The 21,119-nt window shown below is 51.6% G+C and overlaps 3 protein-coding genes and 1 non-coding gene across 4 annotated transcripts; 2 read left to right on the top strand and 2 right to left on the bottom strand.

The window, feature by feature from the left end:
- Positions 1 to 9: 9 nt before the first annotated feature.
- LOC34622960 lies at positions 10 to 4,444 on the bottom strand. Its single transcript, XM_022736101.2, has 8 exons — positions 2,824 to 4,444; positions 2,401 to 2,630; positions 2,165 to 2,221; positions 1,818 to 1,973; positions 886 to 1,060; positions 608 to 713; positions 340 to 445; positions 10 to 129 (listed from the first exon to the last, which is right to left on the bottom strand). Exons 1-8 carry the CDS (start codon positions 4,442 to 4,444, stop codon positions 10 to 12), a joined length of 2,571 nt encoding a protein of 856 aa, XP_022587782.1.
- Positions 1,483 to 1,555, top strand: Trnav-cac. The gene has a single exon. It is a non-coding gene; the product is annotated as a tRNA-Val (tRNA).
- A 5,270-nt stretch (positions 4,445 to 9,714) lies between the features above and the next one.
- On the bottom strand, positions 9,715 to 14,033 carry LOC34622961. The gene is made up of 10 exons (XM_026336728.1): positions 13,741 to 14,033; positions 13,161 to 13,514; positions 12,826 to 12,896; positions 12,490 to 12,617; positions 12,201 to 12,376; positions 11,965 to 12,049; positions 11,582 to 11,759; positions 11,089 to 11,392; positions 10,384 to 10,937; positions 9,715 to 10,199 (listed from the first exon to the last, which is right to left on the bottom strand). Exons 1-10 carry the CDS (start codon positions 14,031 to 14,033, stop codon positions 9,715 to 9,717), a joined length of 2,628 nt encoding a protein of 875 aa, XP_026192513.1.
- A 2,633-nt stretch (positions 14,034 to 16,666) lies between these two features.
- On the top strand, positions 16,667 to 19,892 carry LOC34622962. Its single transcript, XM_026336729.1, has 7 exons — positions 16,667 to 16,696; positions 16,814 to 16,957; positions 17,233 to 17,394; positions 17,626 to 17,779; positions 18,027 to 18,438; positions 18,621 to 19,289; positions 19,586 to 19,892. The coding sequence occupies exons 1-7, from the start codon at positions 16,667 to 16,669 to the stop codon at positions 19,890 to 19,892; spliced, it is 1,878 nt and encodes a 625-aa protein (XP_026192514.1).
- The last annotated feature ends 1,227 nt before the right edge of the window (positions 19,893 to 21,119 follow it).

Raw genomic sequence — 21,119 nt, forward strand, 5'->3', positions numbered from 1 at the left:
TAAATTTATTTAGTCCCAGGTGGGGTGACCTGGCAGAAGGAGAGCATGCGAGGCTATCAATGCGCTTGCAGGGTCGTCATCTAGGCTGTAACTAAGACCCCGCCCGTTACGCAGAGACCTCCCGATCTCCTGCGCACGCAAGGCAGAGAGAATCAACGCCTTTTGGAAGGCGGGCCTAGCCTTACCTGTGTCGAGACACAGCTATTGCGCCTGCAAAGCATTGGCGTTGATGGACGAACCGAGAAGTGTCGAGCCAAATACGTTTTGAGCATTCACTCCTTCACGTTAGTCCTTATGTTAGCCTGGAGTATCGACTATGTAGACTGGAGCCTTGCCTACCTGGATGATGATATGCGCAGTGAACTGCGCATGGGATGCAGGGAAATGATGCACGAATCCAGCCAAAGCCCTCACGTGGATATTAGGGTATCTCAAAGCAAGGAATCTGCAGCGGTAAATCAGTCAAAATGTTCATTGCCATCTGCATCACCCACGGCCGTACAAGGCGGGTGCGGGGGCCAGCACAGCAGAGTGGGCAATAAGTTCGAAACGCGATCTTCTAGGGGCGTAGATAATTATGCCATTAATTTTTCTTGTGTAAGCTCACCTCGCCTGTCGTATTGGAATGACCCCGTCAGCTGTGCCGTGGAAGACACTGGCCCGCTGACCTCTCTGGCGCAGTAGCTGAAACGTCCTGTCAACACGGTCTTGCACTGAAAGCAGAGCAGACTCCCATCTCGCCGAACTCTAGCTATGGCCAGCAGTAGGGGATTCAGGAGGTATCTTTGCTCTGCATCGAGGCAAGCGGTAACTTCTAAAAATCACGGGAACGCCCAGGGGTACGAAGGTCCCCTCATAAGTCTATTAGGGAAATGAGTTACGTACCAATGGATCGAATCGTTCCTGTTAGGGCGTCGGGGTGGATGCTGAAGACGTCAGCTACGGAGAGCTGTGGGAGTTCTCCTCGGGGAACGATGCTCAGGACAAGAGGCTCAAAGAAGGGTCGCAGTACCACACCTAGCCGTAGCAGGAACTCCCCGAAGTACGGATGGGCAACTGTCTGCTAGCAGATGGCAGGCATGGCAAGAAACATATACAGAGCTAACTTACATGCAGAGCATTTATTTGTGCACACAAACCAATGGCGGTCCATCGAAAAATTAGCTCCACACGCTGGTATAGCCTTTCTGCGCACCCGGAACGACTGCAAAGAACAAACTCCTTGAAGCTAAGCGAAAGCTGCCAATTTGTTTCTCTGGAAATCAGCCAGAATACTGAATTACACCCATGCACGCCACCAGCGGCGGGGAAAACAGCACCCTCTCGATGAACTTAGAACAGACAGGCATTACAAAATGCATTCTGTCTTCTTTTGTCAAAGGAAGTGTCTTAGAGTAGCTTATTTGCCCATAAGCGGTTGAAAGGACTTCCACACCAACCAAGGATGCATCATACTACATGAGACAATGAGTGGACGGTCAAGCAGGCATGGTCTAGTGGCTATGACGCTCGCCTCACACGCGAGAGATCCCGGGTTCGATCCCCGGTGCCTGTACTTTTCATCTCGCAATTAGGACATTTACTTTTGTTAAATAACACATTTTCGCTATTTTCTTTGCATGTCAAACATGTAAGCACAAGATGCAAATTCCGAAGGCTTTGTTCAGCTCCAAACTCAAGATCGCGGTACAGTGGTATGTAACTACGGAGCGGTGTTTTACCGCTGTCTTCTGAATCGGTACTGCATTGCACGTATAATGTATTCTGACTTTCGTTACGCTACAACCTCTTTGTGCACTTATCGTCTTTTGTCTCACGTGAGAAGCGGGGAAGTGGGAGGCCGTGAGAATCCTCATGGCTTGCCTCTCAGACTCGAAGTATGCTGGCGCCAAAAGAATGAGCGTAGTAACGAAACCGGGCGGAAGCATTTCGCACAACTCCGCGGCAACTAGGCCCCCGAAGGAGTGGCCAACCTGCATGTCTCCAGAGGAAATTTGTCGCGTTCTCTCTCTGTGCTTCTTCTAGCATGGCTTAGAGAGCAACTAGTGTTCCCATGTCCGTGGAAGCGGCTCCGTCTAGGTCAAAGACTGGAGAGTGATTTTGTGAGCAGTGCACAGATTCGGGTTCACAAGAGATGGCTTTTGCGGGGGGAAGTGCCTCCTACCAAGTGTACAGAAGTCAAGCCGTTCTCCAATACAACGTCCCGTAAAATTGCTTCTGCCTGGGATGAAAATTTGCACACAGAGCCTATCGATTCGAGAGGGAATTTTTCGGAAAAGATCTTCAGGGGGTAGATAACACATTGGCAGACTACTCATCAGGTGACGTGACGCACACACTCTTTAGCAAAGCACGTACACCCCACGGAAAACGCCTTGCAGGCAGATGCACACTTCTTACCTGTTCCCTCCGCGAGTAGTTTTGCGTTGGTGGAACAGCGCTGCTTTTTCCGTACCCCAAGAGGTCTACGCAGTAGAAAGTATAGCGCCAGCGTTCATGGGGGTCGTCATGAGAGGAAGCTCCCAAGGAAATGCCTTCAGATTGCGGAAAGAGGACCCGAATAACGTCGGCAAAAAAGTAGCCGCTCATGCAGATGCCGTGAATAAGGATCACATTCTCTGGTCCCTCTCCTTTGCGCACATGCAAAGAGAAAAGCAATGACACCGGGAAGGCAGCGCAGTGGCGATATGGAGGCAGAAATAAGAACTGCAGCATGGTCTTGCCAGGCACCAAGATGGCTCGCCAAAGGCTGTGTGTCTCTGCTGATGGCAGAATAAAATGGAGATTTTCAATAAATTACTGGGCTCGAGTACACCGGCTTACCAACTTTCGTGTAGTGGAGCGTCTGGTGCAAGGGACAACGTGGGGGCGGCAGGCGGCCGGCTTCTTCTGCGACTCCTGCGTCTCTGCTTGTGCCTGTCGACCTGTTGCACTGAGGGCATGCCTCCGTTGCCTTGGCTCTGCTAAGGAAATCTAGTGCAACCTCGTGCACCTCGCTTGCCCTGGCCGTCTCCACGTCTGGTAGACTCGTGGAGGGTGTCACGCAGAAGGGGTGCAAAAGTAGTGCATACGCGTCATAGGGGGGGTCCAGCGGTGACAAGCGCTGCCTCCGCCTCTCCAGCTCACGACGGCGACGACTGCCTACTCCGCTGCGCTTTATTCGGAAACCAACAGCTTCCTTCCACCCATCGTTGAAAGCACTGCCCCCAGTGAACTCCCCAATATCGCGCGCTGCTCTGGCCACCTGAGGTGATCTGTGAAGGCACCCCGAAGGCAGAGCACCAGTAGAGCCTCCACTGGGATCTCGTTCCTTAACAGCCATAGATTGGGGCCAGCGGCAGCCGTGAGGCAGCAGCGCAAGGACAGTGCTCCCGCGGCGAGATATTGCTGCTGCTGCGTCTTCCCCCATCTCCTCCTCTTCACTCAAGTGTTCTGTGTGCCGATCCGGAAATCCTCCAGATCCCTGGCTAGTGCTGGCACAAGTCGTCCTACTGGGTGGCACCTCCACTGCTTCTTCTTGTGCTCCCAAATCGCCTTGGGGGGATCTCATACTGCGACTGTGCTGAGGTGCTCTCCCTGGCATGCGCATTCCAAAAGGGCCTTGTGCCGGAGCGGCGTCTGTCAGTACCATGTCTTTCTGCGTGCCTCCACTGGGGTGGCTATAAAGAAACGGATGTGGGTGGCTTCCTGCTAAGGCATGCATTTTCCTATGACTCTGCGAAGAAGGTTCATGGGAGGAGCGATCAAGACGCAATTTACAAGCTGCAGCCTTCCAAATATGACCTCGTGTTTGATTGGATCGCACTAGCCCTGCCAACCAGCTCCAACGGCCTTTCTGCTGCTCCGCTTTCTCAGCCTCTTCTGCAGCCGCTTCCAGCTTTTCAAGGAGAGGCAAGTCGTTCACATCCATTGCCCCAGATATCAAGAGTGCACACACGTCTAAGGGATTGAATCGAATCCTCGGTCTTGCAGGGCCCTGCCTTCTTTTCAAATGTTCAGGAGAGCCCCCAGAGGCTCCTTCTTGCAAATCACTGTCAGTAGCGCACATGGTGGTGGCAAGGAAATGTGTTGACCTTTCGCGAGGTGAAGCGGCTGCCTTGGCGAGTCGCCATAGATCGAGAAGCTCGTTCTGAGATATGGTGCTCGCCATGGCCCTTAGAAACCTGAGCCTGATGAGGAAGAGGCTCGCGGATGTAGTGAAACACTGAGGGACCTCAATTTGCTCGTGGACCGCTCCAGCTGCAACATGCGGAACCACGCAGTACAACATTCTTCCGTCAATCCAACCCGAGCTCCCAGGAGCCGCCTCGCCGTCGGGTTTCTCGCTATCCCGTCGAGCCTGGCAGTGTGAGGGTAGCATGACTAGTTGCCAGCGGCTCAGCCGCACTTGGTCGCAGGGAGTAGAAGGCATCCCAAATCCCCATGGATGCACGACAACGACCATCGTCCTTCCCGGCGCTCATCGCAGCAGAGTCAGGGTAATCTGAACAAATGTATCTAAAAATAGACATCTATTTAGCAATTTTCAAGCTTGTAACAGTAAAACGAGCTTTTAATTGCATAACCGGAGGCTTGCGTTGGGAAAATAGTGGACGGAAGGTCACCGCTGGCGAAGCACCGGTCAGACCACCACCAGCAGCAATGCGTCATGCAGCAATCAATAAAAACAATATAAAATGCAATTTCCCATTAATTTCACGGGCGGAATAGAGTGTAGACGCGGCTAATTTTCGGGTCGTCGGGAGGGACCCCCATGCAAAACCCAGGAAATTCCCCCACGACCGTGGTAAAGGGATCCACATGTAGATCTGGGCACCGTGCGCTTGATTAATGATTCCAAATATACCGAGCTCTGGACTGTGCAAAGATGGGACAAATGGTAATGCATACACCCACAGTTGGCTGGCGAACCAAGCCTGCGGAGTCTTGAGAGCTTTGCCTCACAACAAAAACTATCAGTCTCTGGCCATAGAGGGCACGGCGGCTCCTAATCAGGAAATCCGTGCAGCTGACACTCACCAATAATGGCGCAACAGAGAAAACTAAGGAAAAGCCTTCATCCTCACTGAACGAAAGTAAACGCTCGTTTGCAATGTTCAGGGTGTCAAAGGCCTTAGCGACATGCTTTTAAAATCCATCCGCCTTCTCTGGAATCCGACTAAATTCATGCAAGGTAGTTTGCTGCTTTCCACGACATCAAACATGCCCACCTCTAAATTAAAATTCAAAAAATTTACTACGCCTGGGTTCCTATGGGGTGCAACAATCTCGGAGTCTGCATATTTGAGCTGTTTAGACCCGTATAGCAAAGCAACCATATGCTCTGAGTTGAATGCCCCTGCAAAAGGACTCTGCGGGTGGCGCTACTTGCGCCAGCTGTAAGGCTCAACCTAAGTTCTTGTTAGGGAGATAGTTTATGCAAGACCAATCTTGGCCTAATAGATGCGTGTGCAAAAGACCTACCTCCTTCCCCTGCCTGCACCCCAAAGAGTTTCTCACATAGGGAGAGGCAAACACTTAAGGCGCGCGTTGTTGCACCCTTCGATCACCCTGAGCATTCACACTAGGTGCACGTAACATCCACAAAACACGTGCAAAACATTGCGCCTTATATATCGGGCGAGCAGTGCTTCGCAGGAAATAAGGTGTACCAGCATATAAAGCAGTTGGTCGATTGTTAACTAACTCTTAGTGAATTATGACTAGATTAGTAAAGTGTCAGTGTACCGTATCCCTTTAGACGCGAGGTGATATACGGAATAATTTTGCGACTGATGGGCTTGCCAGGAAAACGAGGAGGCATATATACATGTATATATATGTATATAAATACATGCATATATATATGTCGGAGCATCCCTTCAAAAGCGTTTGAGTGGATGTTTAGGCTGCAGGCTGTGCAGTAGAGACAGAGGTCAAGCATTCCAGCCAGATTATCTAATACGCAAAATATTGAGCATCTGAATATGCGAGACTGCAGAAGCCTCCTAGAGAGTGCACTTACTTTAAAATCCGTCTCACCATACCCACCTCAATTTCTGCGAGATCTGGGTAGTCTTGACGGGCGCGTGGCTGGGGGCCAATTGGCGCAAGAGCGTTTTGGGGGAAAAGGAGACGCTTTGCTTCCGTCTTTTATTCTGGGTCTGAGTGCCCTCATGAAGCTAGAGCATGGAACGCTGAGCTACTAAGAGCTTAAGCTCCACTTCACATCACCAGAACGCAAAACCAATGCATGATGCAGTGTACTCTGATAACTATCAACAACACGCGGCCATCACATGCAGGCCAAAGTGATACCTGAGGTAATCCAAGATGGTTGGCCTCCCTCCAGAAGCGCACTGTAGTCATCGCTGAGGAGCGTGTTTAAGTTGGTTACTCTTCTCCTTGCTTAGAAGAAGGTAATACGAAGTGGAAAAAGACTCCCCTTCAAAATGTAGTTGAAAGCCACGGCGCCATTCTCGAGGTCTCCGTATGCACTTCTTTTTTGTCATCCTGTCTTTTGTATAAAGAACATTATTCCTCGATAATAGGCGAATAGAAAATCCGATTTCTAGCAAGTCTAGCATGTGCTACCGTAAACTAAGTGCTCAATTAGACCAATTAGAATTTTCATAGGCATTTTTCGGGTAGATGGTACCGTGTATGCATTCATAAGTTAGCATCTCAATGTGGACAAGAAGTCGTTGTAGTGTATGCCCCCACTATGTCGTTTCAGCTGCAGAAGCAGCAAGCTGATTGTAGGGCTGTCTTTCACGTATTAATTTCGCCTGGGGCATCCTGCCTAGAGCCCTACAAAACCATTCATGTATTGTGGTCTTGCACTTGCATCAGTATTTCGAAGCAGCGGCGTCAATATGTCTGTTTTTGTCACCTGCGAAAGAAGAAGTCTATTGCTGTTCTTGTCGTTAATCAAAGAGTTATTTAGATAGATGCCCATTAGTGCGCAAAAGTATTAACTCAAATAAACCTTGAAGCAGCCAATAAGCAGTATTTGTCTTTTGTTTTGCCTGGAAATTCCGCTGCGGCAATAGGTTGTAACGAATGAAAGTAGTCATTCCAGTCCTGCATACGCTGAAGAATTGCAGAGTAGTATCCTTTTACCCTTCTCCCAGCAAGAGCTAACGGGTATAAGTCTTTTTGCCTATTTGGGTAAGCATTTTCTGTGTCATTGTTGCAGAACACCTCAGTTTGGAAATCACTCATATTCCTGATCCTCGTTGGAGATTGGTTGACTGCCGTTTGTGTTCCTCCTTGGACAGCGTTCCTAGGGAATTCTGATATTGGGAGACTCAGTGCTAACCCTCCTTTAAAGCATAAACACAGAAATACAAGCTAAGCTCAGAGCTGTGAAATTGCATGTAATGCACTACTGGGTCGAATATAGAACTCGGTTGACAACTCGTAACCAAGCACTATCGCGGCACTCGCACTGTACGCCTTCGAGGGATAATCATGGCTCCTTAAACCAAAAGGCGATGTCAGAAATCTCTTTGTCTATGCATCTTCGGAGCTTAATGAGCAGAGGCGGAGAGAAAAAGCTGACTCAGATATAAAGACGCCAATCATCGCCAAAACCTAGATACTGCGGAGGTGGAGAAGAGCTACATTGCATCGAGGCTTCTGGGGAATCAGCGTAGCTGATAATTGGTTGAAAAGTCGGGCAATACGGTATCCGACATTGAGCTGCGGCACTGGTGAGATCGGTCTGATCGCTGGCAGGATGACCTGCAAGGAATCGACGAGTTTTGAAGCGCAGTCTCCGTGGAGGTGGGAAATGTGAACTCTGTCGTCTTCCACTGCTAAGCGTATTGGAGGTATTTTCGATGCAGCTGTACTATGATGTCTATCACACTCTCTGTCACAGTGTTCCCCCAAATCTGTGCTAGAACTACTTGCAAAGGTTCCTTCTGCAGAGCTGCTTTCCGATAGACAATCCAAGGAAAGCTCAGGCTCATGCTCGTTCGTGCTGGTCTCAGCCAGTACAGCGGGGCTGTGACATCGCATGAAGACAGAGTTTACGATTGGCTGGGGCTTGCCATTGGCTTCCGCGTGCAGGACACATTCCGTGCTGGCGAGCATATACTGGGGCAGCTCTCCTTGTTTGTCGCTGGAATGGTCCCTCGCTTCATTAACAAGCTGCGAGGACAAACCAGAACTAAGCGCTTTGCGGGGATTCGCTGGAGTAAAATCTGCCGCCGTTTTGCACACTAGGCAGGTGTGCATGTGACATGACGCTTCTTTCCGGAGTACATTCCTTGATGTCACCTGCTCAGCGCGACGAAGACAATCGCCCGCACCCATCGAGTTGATCAGACAGAGGTGATTTTTACAATGAAAATATGCTTCGTCTTTACATGAAAATAGTTCAATGCAAAGTGCGCTAGCTTTGTTCATAGCAGATTAGCTCATGTACCGCGCAAAAGCCCTTTCCACACCGGATGACTTCGCGCCTTTCAAGCGATGTCTCACTAGTTCTACACGTAACGTACCATAATCAGTGGTTATGTATAAAGCCCGCAAGAGACGGCAAGCCTCCCACAACTGCTGCTCCTTCAGCTACAAATCTTCGTGCAGAATGTGAGGCGGTGACCTCGAATCAATGATCTGGCATTTACTTGGGGACAACCTTGGTATTCCGAAAGCCTTGAGCTAAGTACGTTTCAGAAAGCTCAAAAGTACGATTATCAATTTTCGAACACATGCGTGCCAGTGAAACTGATCAGGGACTTTGAAAGGAACCTGTGTGGAGTATTACTCGGACATCTAAGAGGCCACTAGGCTTCAATAAGACTACGTTGTATAAGGACTTCTAGGGTGCCTATTTACTCATGAGATCATGATTTTGGCGCTTTATTAGCTAAAAGCGTGCTTGAGGGGGAAAATACTCCGGCTTAACTATCTTTTCAGAACTGTGAAGCCAGGACAGGAATAAGTGCATTGAGCCCCATAAACATGGCTCAACTTTTTACGAGCTTCGGTTTTGTTGCGACATATACATCTGTAATAGGTGTCGAAGCTGCTATAACCGGGAATGAGCACCATGCATATGTTCAATAGTATAGAATATACTCGGCAATAGTTGGCTTAGCCCTGGAGTTTGTTCTGGTTGTTGGAATGACCATTAGCGTCTCCTACCAGTGCAAGCCCCTTTAAGTCCATTTAAACAGTTGCACAGCCTGTATTGTGTTGCTGTTTACATGTCCTAAAGATTACGTGGTGCAGTAGCGTAGCATTAGTAATATGTCAAGTGCATGCAGTTACCTGCACAACGGATTCATTGTTCGGCAAATTAGAGAGAACAATGCCATGAGCACGCTCTCACTTGCGCATTGAGCACCTTTCTAGCGCGCTTAAGCATGCCACTTTACAACACCAGATGGGTGGACGCGCAGTTGCACGATTGCAGATTTATCGTCTGTCCGGTACTCCAAACGGTCCCTAGGGCTGCCAATTACAGCTCATATAAGCTTCCTCTGATAGCATTGCGATGGCACTTCCAATTTTCGAAGTGCAATGAAAAACTGGCCTATTTAGGGTACCCAGTTCAGCGCTTAGTTCAAGCTATACGGTCTGTTGGTGTAGGCTCGAACTCGAGGAACTGTGTAGGCACTGCCCGCTGGGGGGCGGAACTGCTGCAGCAGAGCGCCCCAAAGCACATAAGCAGAAAAAAGAGATGCAAAGTCAGCTTGGCGAACTCGTTTTTGGCTTTTTCACTCATTTCTCTGCAAATGGGAGTGTCTTTCTCACTTGGATAGCTTGAGGTGGGTCGCGACTCCCCGGCAAGCAATGCTTCATATAAGTACCCAAAATACATGCATCTGAAGGTGGTTCTATATCTGTAAGCTCAGCAGCAGATGTGATTCGATGATGTGAGGCTGGAGGAACCACAGGACTTATAATAATGTCCACCGCTGGAGCTGTTTCGGAATTGGCAAGGACTTGCGTCGATCCCTTGGTACACTGCGATGTAAGACAGCATCCGGAGCCTGCTGGCACCCCAGCCTCAAAATTGTTTGATACTCTTATGTTTGGTTCGACTGTGTAAGCTCGAGGCTTGTGTGTTGAATCCGAGTTCTGCAAGATCCAGGGGCTGGGCAGCTGGGGCTGCCTTTCTTCGGTGACATAGACTGTGGGGCGTCCATCTTCACCTGTCCTTGCAAAGTTCAGTACAACGGGATTGGAATTTGGGGTAGAGAGAACTGAAGCATGAGAACAAATGCGCAGTATTTCCCGAAGTTGAGTAGAATGGAAACACGAGCAGGCAGTGGATCGCAAAGAGCCAATTAGGGTAAAGTTGGATTCGCGCTGTCAGTGATGAGCAGCAGCCAAAGGCTGCAAGCAGCTGCATGAAAGAGTCACACAGCAATAGCTGCTTGCACTTACTTGCTCTAAAATCAGGTCCTGCAGCGTCGGGGGCATTCGGCAACGGTTGATTATGCACGAGCACGTCGTCAATAAACACTTCAACATTGTTCGTCTGCTGCCCACCTTCATCACCATTGTCTGACACATAGCGAATCTTCACGCGCGGTTCTTGAGGGGTGGAAGGCATAGCTGTGTCTTGTGGCACGGCCTTAAAAGCTGCTGGAGGGTGGCGCTGTGACTGGCCTGCGGTTGCTGAAGGGTGTATGGATTGCTGTGGGGCTTCATTCCCTGCGACAAACAGCAGAGACACGCAGGCCTTATGCCAGATGAGTGTATGAAACACGTGTGGAAGTACTAGTGCGTGCATTGTGAGCAAATTTTTCCTTGTATCAAGTTGGACAAGTGCCAACGCACTTGCAGTAAGCTTACATGTTGATGTCTGGTGGCCACCCAACACATTAGCTGCTGGAGGTGGACTTTGGGGTCTCCAAAAGGCTGAAGACGTCTGAATTGAAGCGTCGGTACCTCGTGGGAGTTCCACAGTGCCTCTGTTCCTACCCGATGCTGGAAAGCTTGAAGAACGTACAAGACGACATGTGTTGGCTCGGTGAGAGGTGGCGTCCTTTTTGCGTGGTACCGCTGCAGGAAGGCCGCACAAGCGAAAGGCCATCGAGCAAGGGTCTTTGAGAAAGCTATCAGTCCACTAAAGAATGGCAAGCTAGCGCGAAGGCGTTGGAGCTGCTTACTGCAGTTCTAAAGGGTGTGCGAACGCCTAGTATAGACCTACGTGCGGCAAGGGGGGGGCGGCGTCGGCGAGGCTGAGGGAAAGCTTGTGATCCCAGCAGATACAGCTCGTACTTGTTTTCGTCAGTGTCAAACAAAGTGATGCCGTTGCCACTCGGACGCCCAGGAACCTGCCGGGGTGGTGGACGCGGCACGAAACAACACGGCAAACAGGCTGGCTGTTCAGTTGCTGGTGGCCGGGCAGCGGGGTAGTACAGCGGCACAGGAGGATAGTCCACAGGAACTGCAAAAGCGCGGGAAACACAACCAAGCCAGCCGACGTAGGAAGAAGTCTGCAAACTACCGCATATCTTCAATACCAACACTCCTTTGGCAGCGTAAGCATGCTGTTGAAAGCATCAGGTGCAGCTCTCACATGCTCTGCAGCCGTGAAACGAATCTGTAAGCAAGGGCCCTTCAAAGGCGCACATACCTTCAGTCAGAGGGCGCCTGGTAGGATCGACATTCCACAAGGCAAATTGATTAAGCATGCCGTTGTTGGCGGACGCAAACTGTCGTATGTCAACGGGATGCTTTGCCGGCTTCCTTATCAGCGTGCCATTAGTAAAGTACTTATCACCCATTTGGGCCATATGCAATAGGAGCTGTGCCTGAGATCAAAAAAGTTCACAAAAAGCTGACAGAGGGCTGGTCTTCAAGCGCACGTCTGCATCAGCCTACCTGCAGGTCAGTCGGCAGAACTAGACAAGGAGGCGGTGGAGAGGGAGCTGGGCCTGCTATGTCAAATGACAGTTCCGGGGTGCCGAGCATGGGGGAAGGGGGCCACAATGATGCATGTAACCTTTTGTCGCGTACCTGCCTCAGTCTCTGAATAAGACTAGGCATCCAAATCTTCACCTTTTCTTCTGTCGATATTATCCAACAGGCAGCCACCAGAGACCTGCAGAAACCTCACGTCTTGAGTACCCTCTACTTTGGGGACAGCTTTCGGAAGGAGAGTCTGCTAGCCCTCAAACTCCTGAGCTACACTGACTCTCGACCCACATCAGCCAGAGGTCGGCACCCACATGCTTCCAGTGCTCTGGCCTTACTCGAACATATCTGTGAAGTTTTGCGCATGGGTAGGCCCTCCGTTCTCGGCTGCAACGACGTATGGTCCGAGGGACATAGAGAGGCAGGCGAAGGCGGGTAGTGCTGAGCCAGTTAGAAAGTGTTCTACTTCCTGATCTACCCAGATCGCGCGTCTTGAAGGGTCTACGCCTGTCTCCTGAAGGAACAGTGCACGAATTAGACGGATGCACGCGGAACTTTAGTCATGGCTCCTCAAGCGTTGCGTGCGCTTCCTGTGTGCCAGGAAATAGGCCGCACTGAAACACTCACTTCAGACATCTTGGTGAAGTAATCTGTGGCGTATAATCGAAGAAGCTCTCTTCCTGTCGGGCTATCTGAACGCTGAGGAATATGTGTCCCTTCAAGGCATTCGCGCATACGCGGAATAAGGTGGTCGTCTACACGAATGGCAACGCATGCACGCACACGCAGAGCAGGTCGGCTGCAGAGCACGCCAGCTTCCCCCTCAATAAGAGCCACCCCCTACTTTTTCCCGCTAAATTGCAATAAAAGCCCCGGGGCCCACGCAGCGTCTCGCTGCGCTAGCGGCTGCTGTGGGAGAAGATCCTAGAGGGTGTCGCGACGGTGCCATCATGGGCTGCTCACACTTGTATCCAAGGAACTCCTGCAGATCCTGCAGTATTGCATTGTCTTCAGCAAGTCGCTCTGTCCGCAACCTGAGGACTCCAATCCGCACGCAGCAGGATTGCGCAATCACGCAGCCGATTTCGGCCAGAAGAGGCGTGCTAGTCGGGGCAAAGCACCGACCATTGGGTGCATTAATGCGGCGAAAGCTAGGGACGCTAATTGTTTGCATAGCGGCATCGTAGTACTCCAGCATAAGAAACCGGTCGATCTTGAACCCTTAAGGGCACAAGGCTCCAACAGACTCAGAAGCAGGCCTTAAATGAGTCTGCCAATACTATTTTTAGTTGGCTTACTTTTGGGTCCAGAAGATGTGCTCAATCAAGATGGGCATCCACTTGTAGAGATTCTCGGTGTCTGCACTTTGACAGCAGTAGCCAATGCAGGCCTTAACGAACTTCGCCACAGCCTGGCGGGTAGGCAAGCTCTGCGCCATGGCCAAGTAACTCTTTCCAAAGAGGAAAAGACTGGGGAGAGCGGTCACTCTTTCGGCTCGCTTGCGAGCCCATAGCACACGCATGGCCTCCTTATCTGCCCGCAGATCAGCAGGCAAGTGCAGGTCCTTGATAGCAGGATACATCTCGTAGAAATGCATCTCCGCCATGATATCCAGGGTCTTGCCTCCGAGCACCACGAGTTTCTCGTACAACCTTCGCACGCCACACAGCAGGTAAGTCAAAGCTCAACGGCTTCAGCAGATGCGAGCCTCCTTGGGTAAGAACCAGTACAGTTTTTTTCTTCGGTTGACAAGGTTGGAAAAGCCCGGTGCGATTGTGGTAAACAGGAGTCGTGACACTGGTCGCAAGCATCAGGACAGGCCCTAAAGGCTCGTGCATTGTGAACAACGGACTGCTATAGACGTAAGCCTCTACTTACCCCGCCCCTCCATTCGCGACATCCGTGAAACAGGCCTCAAAGTCCGCTGGCGGTAGCTCGAGGGAGAGATAACCGAACCAGTTGGACAAGTCAAACCAAGTGCAGCATCGTCTATCGCTGCAAATTTTTCTCGCCTCTTTTTCGCGGTTTTCCTGAGTCTCCCCTTCATCGCTGCTGGTCGACTCGGTGTCTGACAGGTCGGAGATCGCATATGAGGCCCCCTTGAGGGCATTTTCCACTTGTGCATTTGGACAGCTCCGCTGGTGGCGGAAGCCCTTCGCGTAGATTGGCATTCGAAGGGATCTTCAAAGGTCGCCTAACAAGCCGTATTCGGCGGAGAGGGCAGGAAGATTCTTGACTGTGGTGATATAATTGTGTGCCTGTTTTCCGCAAGGCTCCTTGTACTCCTCGCGGGGTTCCCTGATTTTGCTGGCTTCCACGCTCCTAAGCCCTCCCTTTCATGAATGCGATGCTCCTCGAAGGCAACCAAGAGTTCCTACTGCGCTTCGCCCAGTGTCGGCTGCGGCTCGTTGCGATCGTCCGCAGCGCGGGGCATGAAGACATCAATGGGCAGCAATGTTTTCAGTGTCCTTTCTCGGAACAGGAGGATACCCGACTTTGCAGCTGTTTCTCTATCGCTAAAGGACGAAATTTCTAATTCTCGACCGCTTTCCACGCTGGACGTCTATGCCTGCGGTCGCGCGGGTCCGTTGAGGCCACCCTTCCGTGAGACTGCGCGAGTCGAACTGCCAGTCTCCTGGACACAGTCCTTCCCAATGCGGAAATTATATTAGATTTGATTAAAACCTCCAATAATCCTTTAATTGGGCATATCTACCCTCCAGTTTTGGACTCAGAGCGCGCAGGGCGGCCTCCCACCCAGGCGCCGCCGGCGCGCTCGCTCGAGTTCACACGTGTTTCTTTCCGCAGGGGCCCTTGGTGTGTAGGTTCTTCCTTTGACCTCTTTTCCCGTTTCAAAGTCTCCCGTTCGTGTGCCTGCGTTTCAACAAAAAGCAGGAGCCATAAGAACGGGAAGCCCTTGAGCTTTTTTCCTCTCAATATTGAGCTGCTGCACCCAAGGCTCCAGGGCCTTTAACCAGCAAGCCCGCGCACTAAGAGGCTGCTGGCCTTCGAGTCTACCAAGGCTGAAGGTCGGAGCATTCCTGTGAAATCTTACGTTTCGCTGACAGTACGCTATTCATTTTAGTGCAAAGCATAAGCGTTACACGAAAATCACCCTCTCCTACATGTAGGCCCCCTCCCCCCCTCCCCCCTCCCGCCTGAGTGGGGCTTTTCTGTGTGGCTGCTTGAGGTGGCGGGGGCCCCTTCCTACTGCCTCCCTTCGTTCCCTTCTAGCGATTTAGGTTGGATGCCGGAACCGCAATTTCTCCAGGGATGCCCAACAACCTCGCTAGATGGCCAGTCCGCTGCAGAGTAATGTGTTCTCCTCATCGTCCTGCGCACTCTGAAGAGGAATCCCCCGCGTAAACCTGCGGCCATAGGGCTCTCCTGGAGCAGAGCAGCACCAGCAGCAGCAGCTCCTAGGAAGCTTTCAGATCACCAAGACACCTGCCTGCAAGATTCGCGCCACCCACGCACGACCCTCGACAGAGGACTTGTGCTCTCCATCCAGGGGGAAATCACCTACAGGGAACTTCCCTTCATGTGTTCTGCACTTCAAGAAGGGAGGCTGACAGGGCTCTGCGTGCTGCATCCGGCCTAGCGCAATGGGATGCCACCACCACGCTTTCTGCAGTTGCGGCTCAAGAGATCGCCTCTTAACCCGCGCACCGCAGGAGCCGCTGCGTAACCAGTGCTCCCTAGGGGAGATGGAGGCTAAGGAACCTTGCACCTCTTGCCTGAAGTCTTGCGGCTCTGGATTGTGGAGGACGCACAAGATTCGAGGGCACAGCGCTCTTTGACACATGAAACTTTTGCTGCACTGCGACAGGGCCCGTGGGGGGTTGTTCCCCACGCGTCTTCACCCTCTTCTATCTAGGGGGCTGCAGTTATCCAGAGGGGCATCCAATGGCTGGATGCAGAATGCTGCACGGGCTGTATCGCAACAGATTGAGAGATCTGCGTCTGCTGCAGCTCCGCGAAGGCGCCAGCAGCAGGGGGGGGAACGTCACGGGCTGCGACATCTTCGACGCGCAGCACCTGCTGCAGCCTCAGCGCTCTCCTCCGGATCGCAAATCTCCCCAAAAGTGGACAGAAAGATAGAGGGGATTTACGAGGTGATTCCTCAGTCTTTACGCGCACTCAGAACGCAAGATCGGTCATGGCGGGAAGATCTTTACGGCGTTATGGGTCGATCGGGGCTTCTTGAATCGCGAGGTAGGGGATACATATATATGTATACATATATACATATACATGTATATGTATGTGCATCCATCATGTTGTTTGCATGGCAAACATGCCTTCTCTTCGTGTGAGCATGTCTTTTTTTCTATACCTGCTACACAACCAACCGTCCATGAGCGGAGCATGAAAGGCATGAAGCACAAGCATGCGTTTGCTACTGGCCCTCTGGCACTCATGAGTACCTTTGCCGTCAAGCGGAAAGCTGAGATCTGTGGCACTGTGCCCGACTTGCACACGGAAAGGCTATAGCCGTTCACGCCATGAGCGGGAGGGGCATTCTCAGAGTTTGAAACCTGTTTCCAGCTGATGATACACAGCTGCACTTCCGTGTGCTTTGCACCCCGAACTGTACAAGCCTGAGACGCCCCAGCAAGTGCCTTAAGGTGTTTTCACCGTCTACAGGAAAATGGAGTAATAATAGCGACGCCTATCGAGAACGCGAATCAGCGCTGATCGTTGCCGGGGCCATTGAGGCAGCAAGGCTGAATACGGGGAATGCGGCGTATTGGAAGGGCCTTGTCTGCAAGGCGGTAGAGGTGCGCAAAGATGGCGAATGCAAATGAAAGTGGAGGGTAGTCCTTGGGGTTATGTCTAATTGCAAATGCGCAGATACAGCTATTGTTTTACCACCATCCGAAACGCCACATTATTCCTCTGGCACACAAGAACGGTCGTGGTGTTGGCTGCTTTCTATGCTTTTCCTCAGCTCCAGGACGTTCTCACTGCTGCAGATTTCGCTGCTTTGTTGCACGCCTTGAACCGCGCTAGTCGGAGCTTAGGAGACGATGTCTTTTCTCAGCTGCCAAGCCTGGCCCCTCGCATTGAAGCGTTGCTGCCGCAATTCAACTCGGTACGTGTTGCTCCCCTCCAGCCGCGCGCAAAGTTCCCCTGTCAGTGGCCAGCAGACTACTTCCTTCAAGATTCTCGTTTCGAACTGTGCATACATATATATACATATACATGTATGTATATATGTATGTTTCCATATATATATGTGCAAAATTAAGCTTCCCAGCCAACCCTCCTCGAAATGACTCCGATTTAAGGCGCTCTGTTGGCTATTGCGGGCAGTAAGCGCCATGTGCACCGCGGCGGCATCTTGCACTATGCATTTTGCGTTCACAGATGCAACTTGCCCAGGTGCTTTCCGCCTGTTCGAAGACCTTCTCTGCAAGTCACTCATTGGCGAAAGCTGCACGTCTTCGCATTTCGCGTTTGCTTGCGGCGGGCGAATTCCAGCAGCCCTTTGAGGTCGCCATGATTTTAAGTGCCTCTGTGAAGATGAGAGTGCGTCTTGAGCTTTACCCTGAGCTGTTTCCGCTGCCGTGTCTGCTGATCGATCTGCGGGAAGGGGGTGTCAGTGGGCTTCGTCATTCGTCTGAGCTTTTTTCGGCATGTGTGCAAGAACCCTTCTTGCACGTTTGCTGCTGCTTTAGGACAAGGCGGGGGAAGTGGACGTTCTCAGCGCTTGTTGTTGGTGTGGCTGTGTGGCTGTGCTTTTGGCTGCTACCAACGCAGCTCGGAGATCCTGTGCTGCTACGTGAGCTGGCAGTGCACGTGCAGCGATTGATGCAGCGCATGCCCCACTTTCCCGTCCGAGACCTTGCAGTAGTTACGCATGCGTTCGCATCGGCCTCTTTTCTTGAAGCAGATTTGTTCATTTCGGCAGCGGGTGAGGCCTCATCTGGTTGCTTGAAGTCCGGCGCATGCATTCGCACTCTCATGGCTTTTTCTCCAAAACCCGCGAAAGACAGTGCGGGGTGACTCGTTTAGCCCGAAAATGTGAACTGCACAAAATGAGCTTCACGAAGCAGCAGCAGCAGCAGAAGCACCCTGTGGCTGCCTCTCGGACGCACCACTTTTGAGCAGGTGTGTTTTCTATGTCCAGTTATCTGTTCGGATTGTGCGTTTCCCCTCAGATGCTGCTCTAAAGGGGGGCCTCGAGGAGGCAACCACGCTCGACCTTGCCAGGCTGCTGCAGGCGTTCGCCACTGCCGCAGCTCATTGTGCTTCTTGGACAGCGGATGGCGATTTTCCCGAAGGCATGGATGGCATGAAAAGCGTGCGGACGGCGGCTCGTGCCGCAGCAGAGTCGAAAGGAATTACAAGTCCCAGCAGCGGTAGCGCGCTTGGAGTGTCTATTGATAGCAAAGCCGCATTCGCAGCTGCACATCGTCGCCTTTTTAAGGCCTGCCTTGAGGTTGTTGCAGAGCGCGTTGCCTTCGCCTCTCCAGGGGAATTGAGCGTGGCAGCTCATGCCTTTGGTTTGGCACTAGTGGATTCTCACGGGACAGATTCAAAGGCCCTCGTTGCGGTCCTTCAGCACATCAGGTGAGCAGCAGCGCCGTGTGTCTTGTCTGCCAATTCACGTTCGCGGATCCCTCTACGCCGAACGCGTCTAGGCGTCGAGGCCAGCTTCGCATTAGTGGGCTGTTAAGTATACACTGCGTTTGTTCCGAAGGCAGCTTGACTCACCAACTGTAGAACGATTAGCCTATGCGGTTTTGCCTCAGGAATGTAGCGATCAGCTCTCTGACCCTTTTCTTGCCGCAGCAGCTCGCCTCTCTCCTTCACACTTTTGCACGCTGGAGGCTTCCCTTCCCCCCTTGTGACGTTATCAAGGTGCTGGAAAGACTTACCCAGCTGTCGACAACACGCGGACAGATTGCCGTCCATCCGACCAGCGGGCAGTGTGCTGCTGCAGGGGAGCTGGCATGGCACCCAGTATTTTCCCCGATGTCTCCCGCCTCTCCACTCGACACAGCTACCCGCCTAAGCTGTTTGCACTCCCTAGGCGTGCTGCTGAGGCCGTTTGCCTCTGCCATAGCCTCTTGTAACGAAGCGGGAGACCCTCCGCTCCGCCAGAACTGCACACCAGATGAGCAGCCGCTTTCAATAAAAGACACAAGCTACGGAAGAATGCAGGATTCCACATTGGCCAAAAACAGATGCTCTGAAAAGCCGCCTGCGCAGCCTAAGGTAGGGGCTGCGCAGGCGGCTTCAGAGGCAGTAGCTGCAGGAGAACGACTTTTTCAAAATTGGATCCAGGCTGTCTTTGCGGAGCTGTCTGTATGTTGTTTTCGGGCCCAAGAAACTGGCATCAAAATGCCGGAGACTGGTGTAGCACCTACAATGGGCATTCAGACAGTCGTTAGACTGGCGGAGGCTCTTGCCAATTGCACGTGAGTCCTCAGGCCTCCCTTTCCGTCAGGTTCTGCTCTACATTTACTTCCACACACCACGGCTCTGGCTGCGAGTTTCCAAGTAGAGGCGTGAACGAATTCGTTTTTCGTGTGTTTGCTTCCTTGAGGCTTACCACCTCATGCATCTTGAGTGGGGTGTGCAAGTGTGCGTGGCACCATGACTCCCTCACTCCTCTCTTCCCGCCGGCTACGTGCAATGGCCAGCGTATTGACCGCCGCAGTTGCGGTTCGTAAGGTTGCAAAGACCTCCAGTAAACGGTTTGCTGTGGATGCAGGTTTACTAGTACGAAGCGCTTCGTGCTGCCCCTTCAGCAGCTAGTCCTCCAGAGGCATTCATTCTTGGATGCCCCTAATGCTTCGAAGCTGCTAAACTGCTTTAAGATTCTGGGAGTTCCAGAGGATCATGATATACTTCTGTTGCTGCAAGAACGTGCAGAACAGCCTCCAGAGGCCTATTCAACAGCTTGGAGATCTCGAGACAGAGCTCAGCAAGATGGTACGCAGTCGCAGCCTCTCACAATATACGGTCACCCGGTTGCCTCATCTACATCTGCTATGCCCAACGGCTCTAAAAAACTTTGACTGTAACTAGTGGAGGCGCTCAGACATGCGGGGGTCTCCGCACTGTTTCACTCCTCTCTTGGGTAACGCACACCTTCCGTGACGCGTCTACTTGCCCAGCAGCAGCCATGATGGCTGCTGCTGGGAGAAGGTGAAAAACTTAGATACAGGGCAGATGGTTCTGCCTCCAATTGTTTCAATTTGATAACGGGTCGCTATTCAAATCTGTGTGTAGAGTCCGAAAGGCAACAAGCGAACATTGATCGGGGGTATAGAGAAGAACGGAACTCGTGGAGGTAGCTAACTGCAGGAGAATGTTTTGGAAGTATCTTCGCTGAAAACGGACTATGCCAGCCCTCACTAATCTGCTGGCTTTGTCTTTGTGTTCAAGGAATTCATTATGAACTAAGCTACCGAATAGAAGGTACATGAGAATACTATCTTAGATTTTAAAAAAAACGGACTTTTCTGGTACCTTGGTTGCCTCACGAGCATGCATCTAGTACGGCTAGGATAGCTTTTTGCTCAAGATCCCCTACAGCACTTCGGAAAAAAGCCATCCTAACTGGCGTCGAACCCTTCCGTTCCCTGAAGTTTTGGCTGCAGTGAGAGTTTGTCGCAGGCAAAAGATGGCGTATGCAGCCACAGCAAGGTGGTGCCGATTCTCCAAACAAAGGCAACTACCCCCCACTCCGTGCCGCAGCAGAGGTATCCGCTTGCCCCCAAATGGAGATGTTGCGCTGCTACCGTTGGCTTGTATTTAATTGCATAGAGGCTAGCAACTCATCGCATGGTTCAATGCCAGTCCACGCTCTTGTTTTGGACGCAAGGGCTCGCTTACCGAGGCAGCGATCGCTGTGCACCCCTATGCTCAGCACTGGTGTTAGAGCTCTGCACACGCTGCTCTGCGTGCAGCGCGTCCTAGTTTCCGTACAGAGGCCTTTAGCTCCCGAATAAACAAGAAATTCAAGAAAGCTATTCTACGACTCTTCATAACAGCTATCCACGCTCGTTGCCCGCAAATCCTAGCATTCTTTCAGGAGGGAATAGAAGACAGCCAGGATGCATGTTGCGGCACCGCTTGAGGCATCCAGGCTTCGCAAAAAGCTCCGCAGAGTAACGCTGCGTACAGGTACGGCAGTCCTCCCTACAGCACGGGGTTGGCCCCAGTTTGCTGGGAAAAGTATACGAGAACCATCAAAGAAACCATGCGCTACTTGATTGACCCGTAAGCAATAATAATTCATC

The sequence above is a fragment of the Cyclospora cayetanensis genome, unplaced genomic scaffold (assembly GCF_002999335.1).
Source record: "Cyclospora cayetanensis isolate NF1_C8 unplaced genomic scaffold, CcayRef3 CcayRef3_contig_144, whole genome shotgun sequence".
Taxonomy (NCBI): domain Eukaryota; phylum Apicomplexa; class Conoidasida; order Eucoccidiorida; family Eimeriidae; genus Cyclospora; species Cyclospora cayetanensis.

What these genes read in the sequence shown, in the direction of transcription:
- LOC34622960 (XM_022736101.2), bottom strand. Translation starts at nt 4,444, where the DNA reads ATGGTCGTTGTCGTGCATCCATGGGGATTTGGGATGCCTTCTACTCCC. An exon ending in ACTACTCGCGGAGGGAACAG is followed by an intron (nt 2,222 to 2,400) that starts GTAAGAAGTGTG and finishes TTTTCATCCCAG; the next exon opens with GCAGAAGCAATTTTACGGGA. An exon ending in CCCACTTCCCCGCTTCTCAC is followed by an intron (nt 1,061 to 1,817) that starts GTGAGACAAAAG and finishes ATCTGCTAGCAG; the next exon opens with ACAGTTGCCCATCCGTACTT.
- LOC34622961 (XM_026336728.1), bottom strand. Translation starts at nt 14,033, where the DNA reads ATGCCAATCTACGCGAAGGGCTTCCGCCACCAGCGGAGCTGTCCAAAT. An exon ending in GGAGTTCCTTGGATACAAGT is followed by an intron (nt 12,618 to 12,825) that starts GTGAGCAGCCCA and finishes CCATTCGTGTAG; the next exon opens with ACGACCACCTTATTCCGCGT. An exon ending in TTATTCAGAGACTGAGGCAG is followed by an intron (nt 11,760 to 11,964) that starts GTACGCGACAAA and finishes TTTTGATCTCAG; the next exon opens with GCACAGCTCCTATTGCATAT.
- LOC34622962 (XM_026336729.1), top strand. Translation starts at nt 16,667, where the DNA reads ATGAAAGTGGAGGGTAGTCCTTGGGGTTAT. An exon ending in GTGCCTCTGTGAAGATGAGA is followed by an intron (nt 17,395 to 17,625) that starts GTGCGTCTTGAG and finishes CTACCAACGCAG; the next exon opens with CTCGGAGATCCTGTGCTGCT. An exon ending in TTTGTTCATTTCGGCAGCGG is followed by an intron (nt 17,780 to 18,026) that starts GTGAGGCCTCAT and finishes GTTTCCCCTCAG; the next exon opens with ATGCTGCTCTAAAGGGGGGC.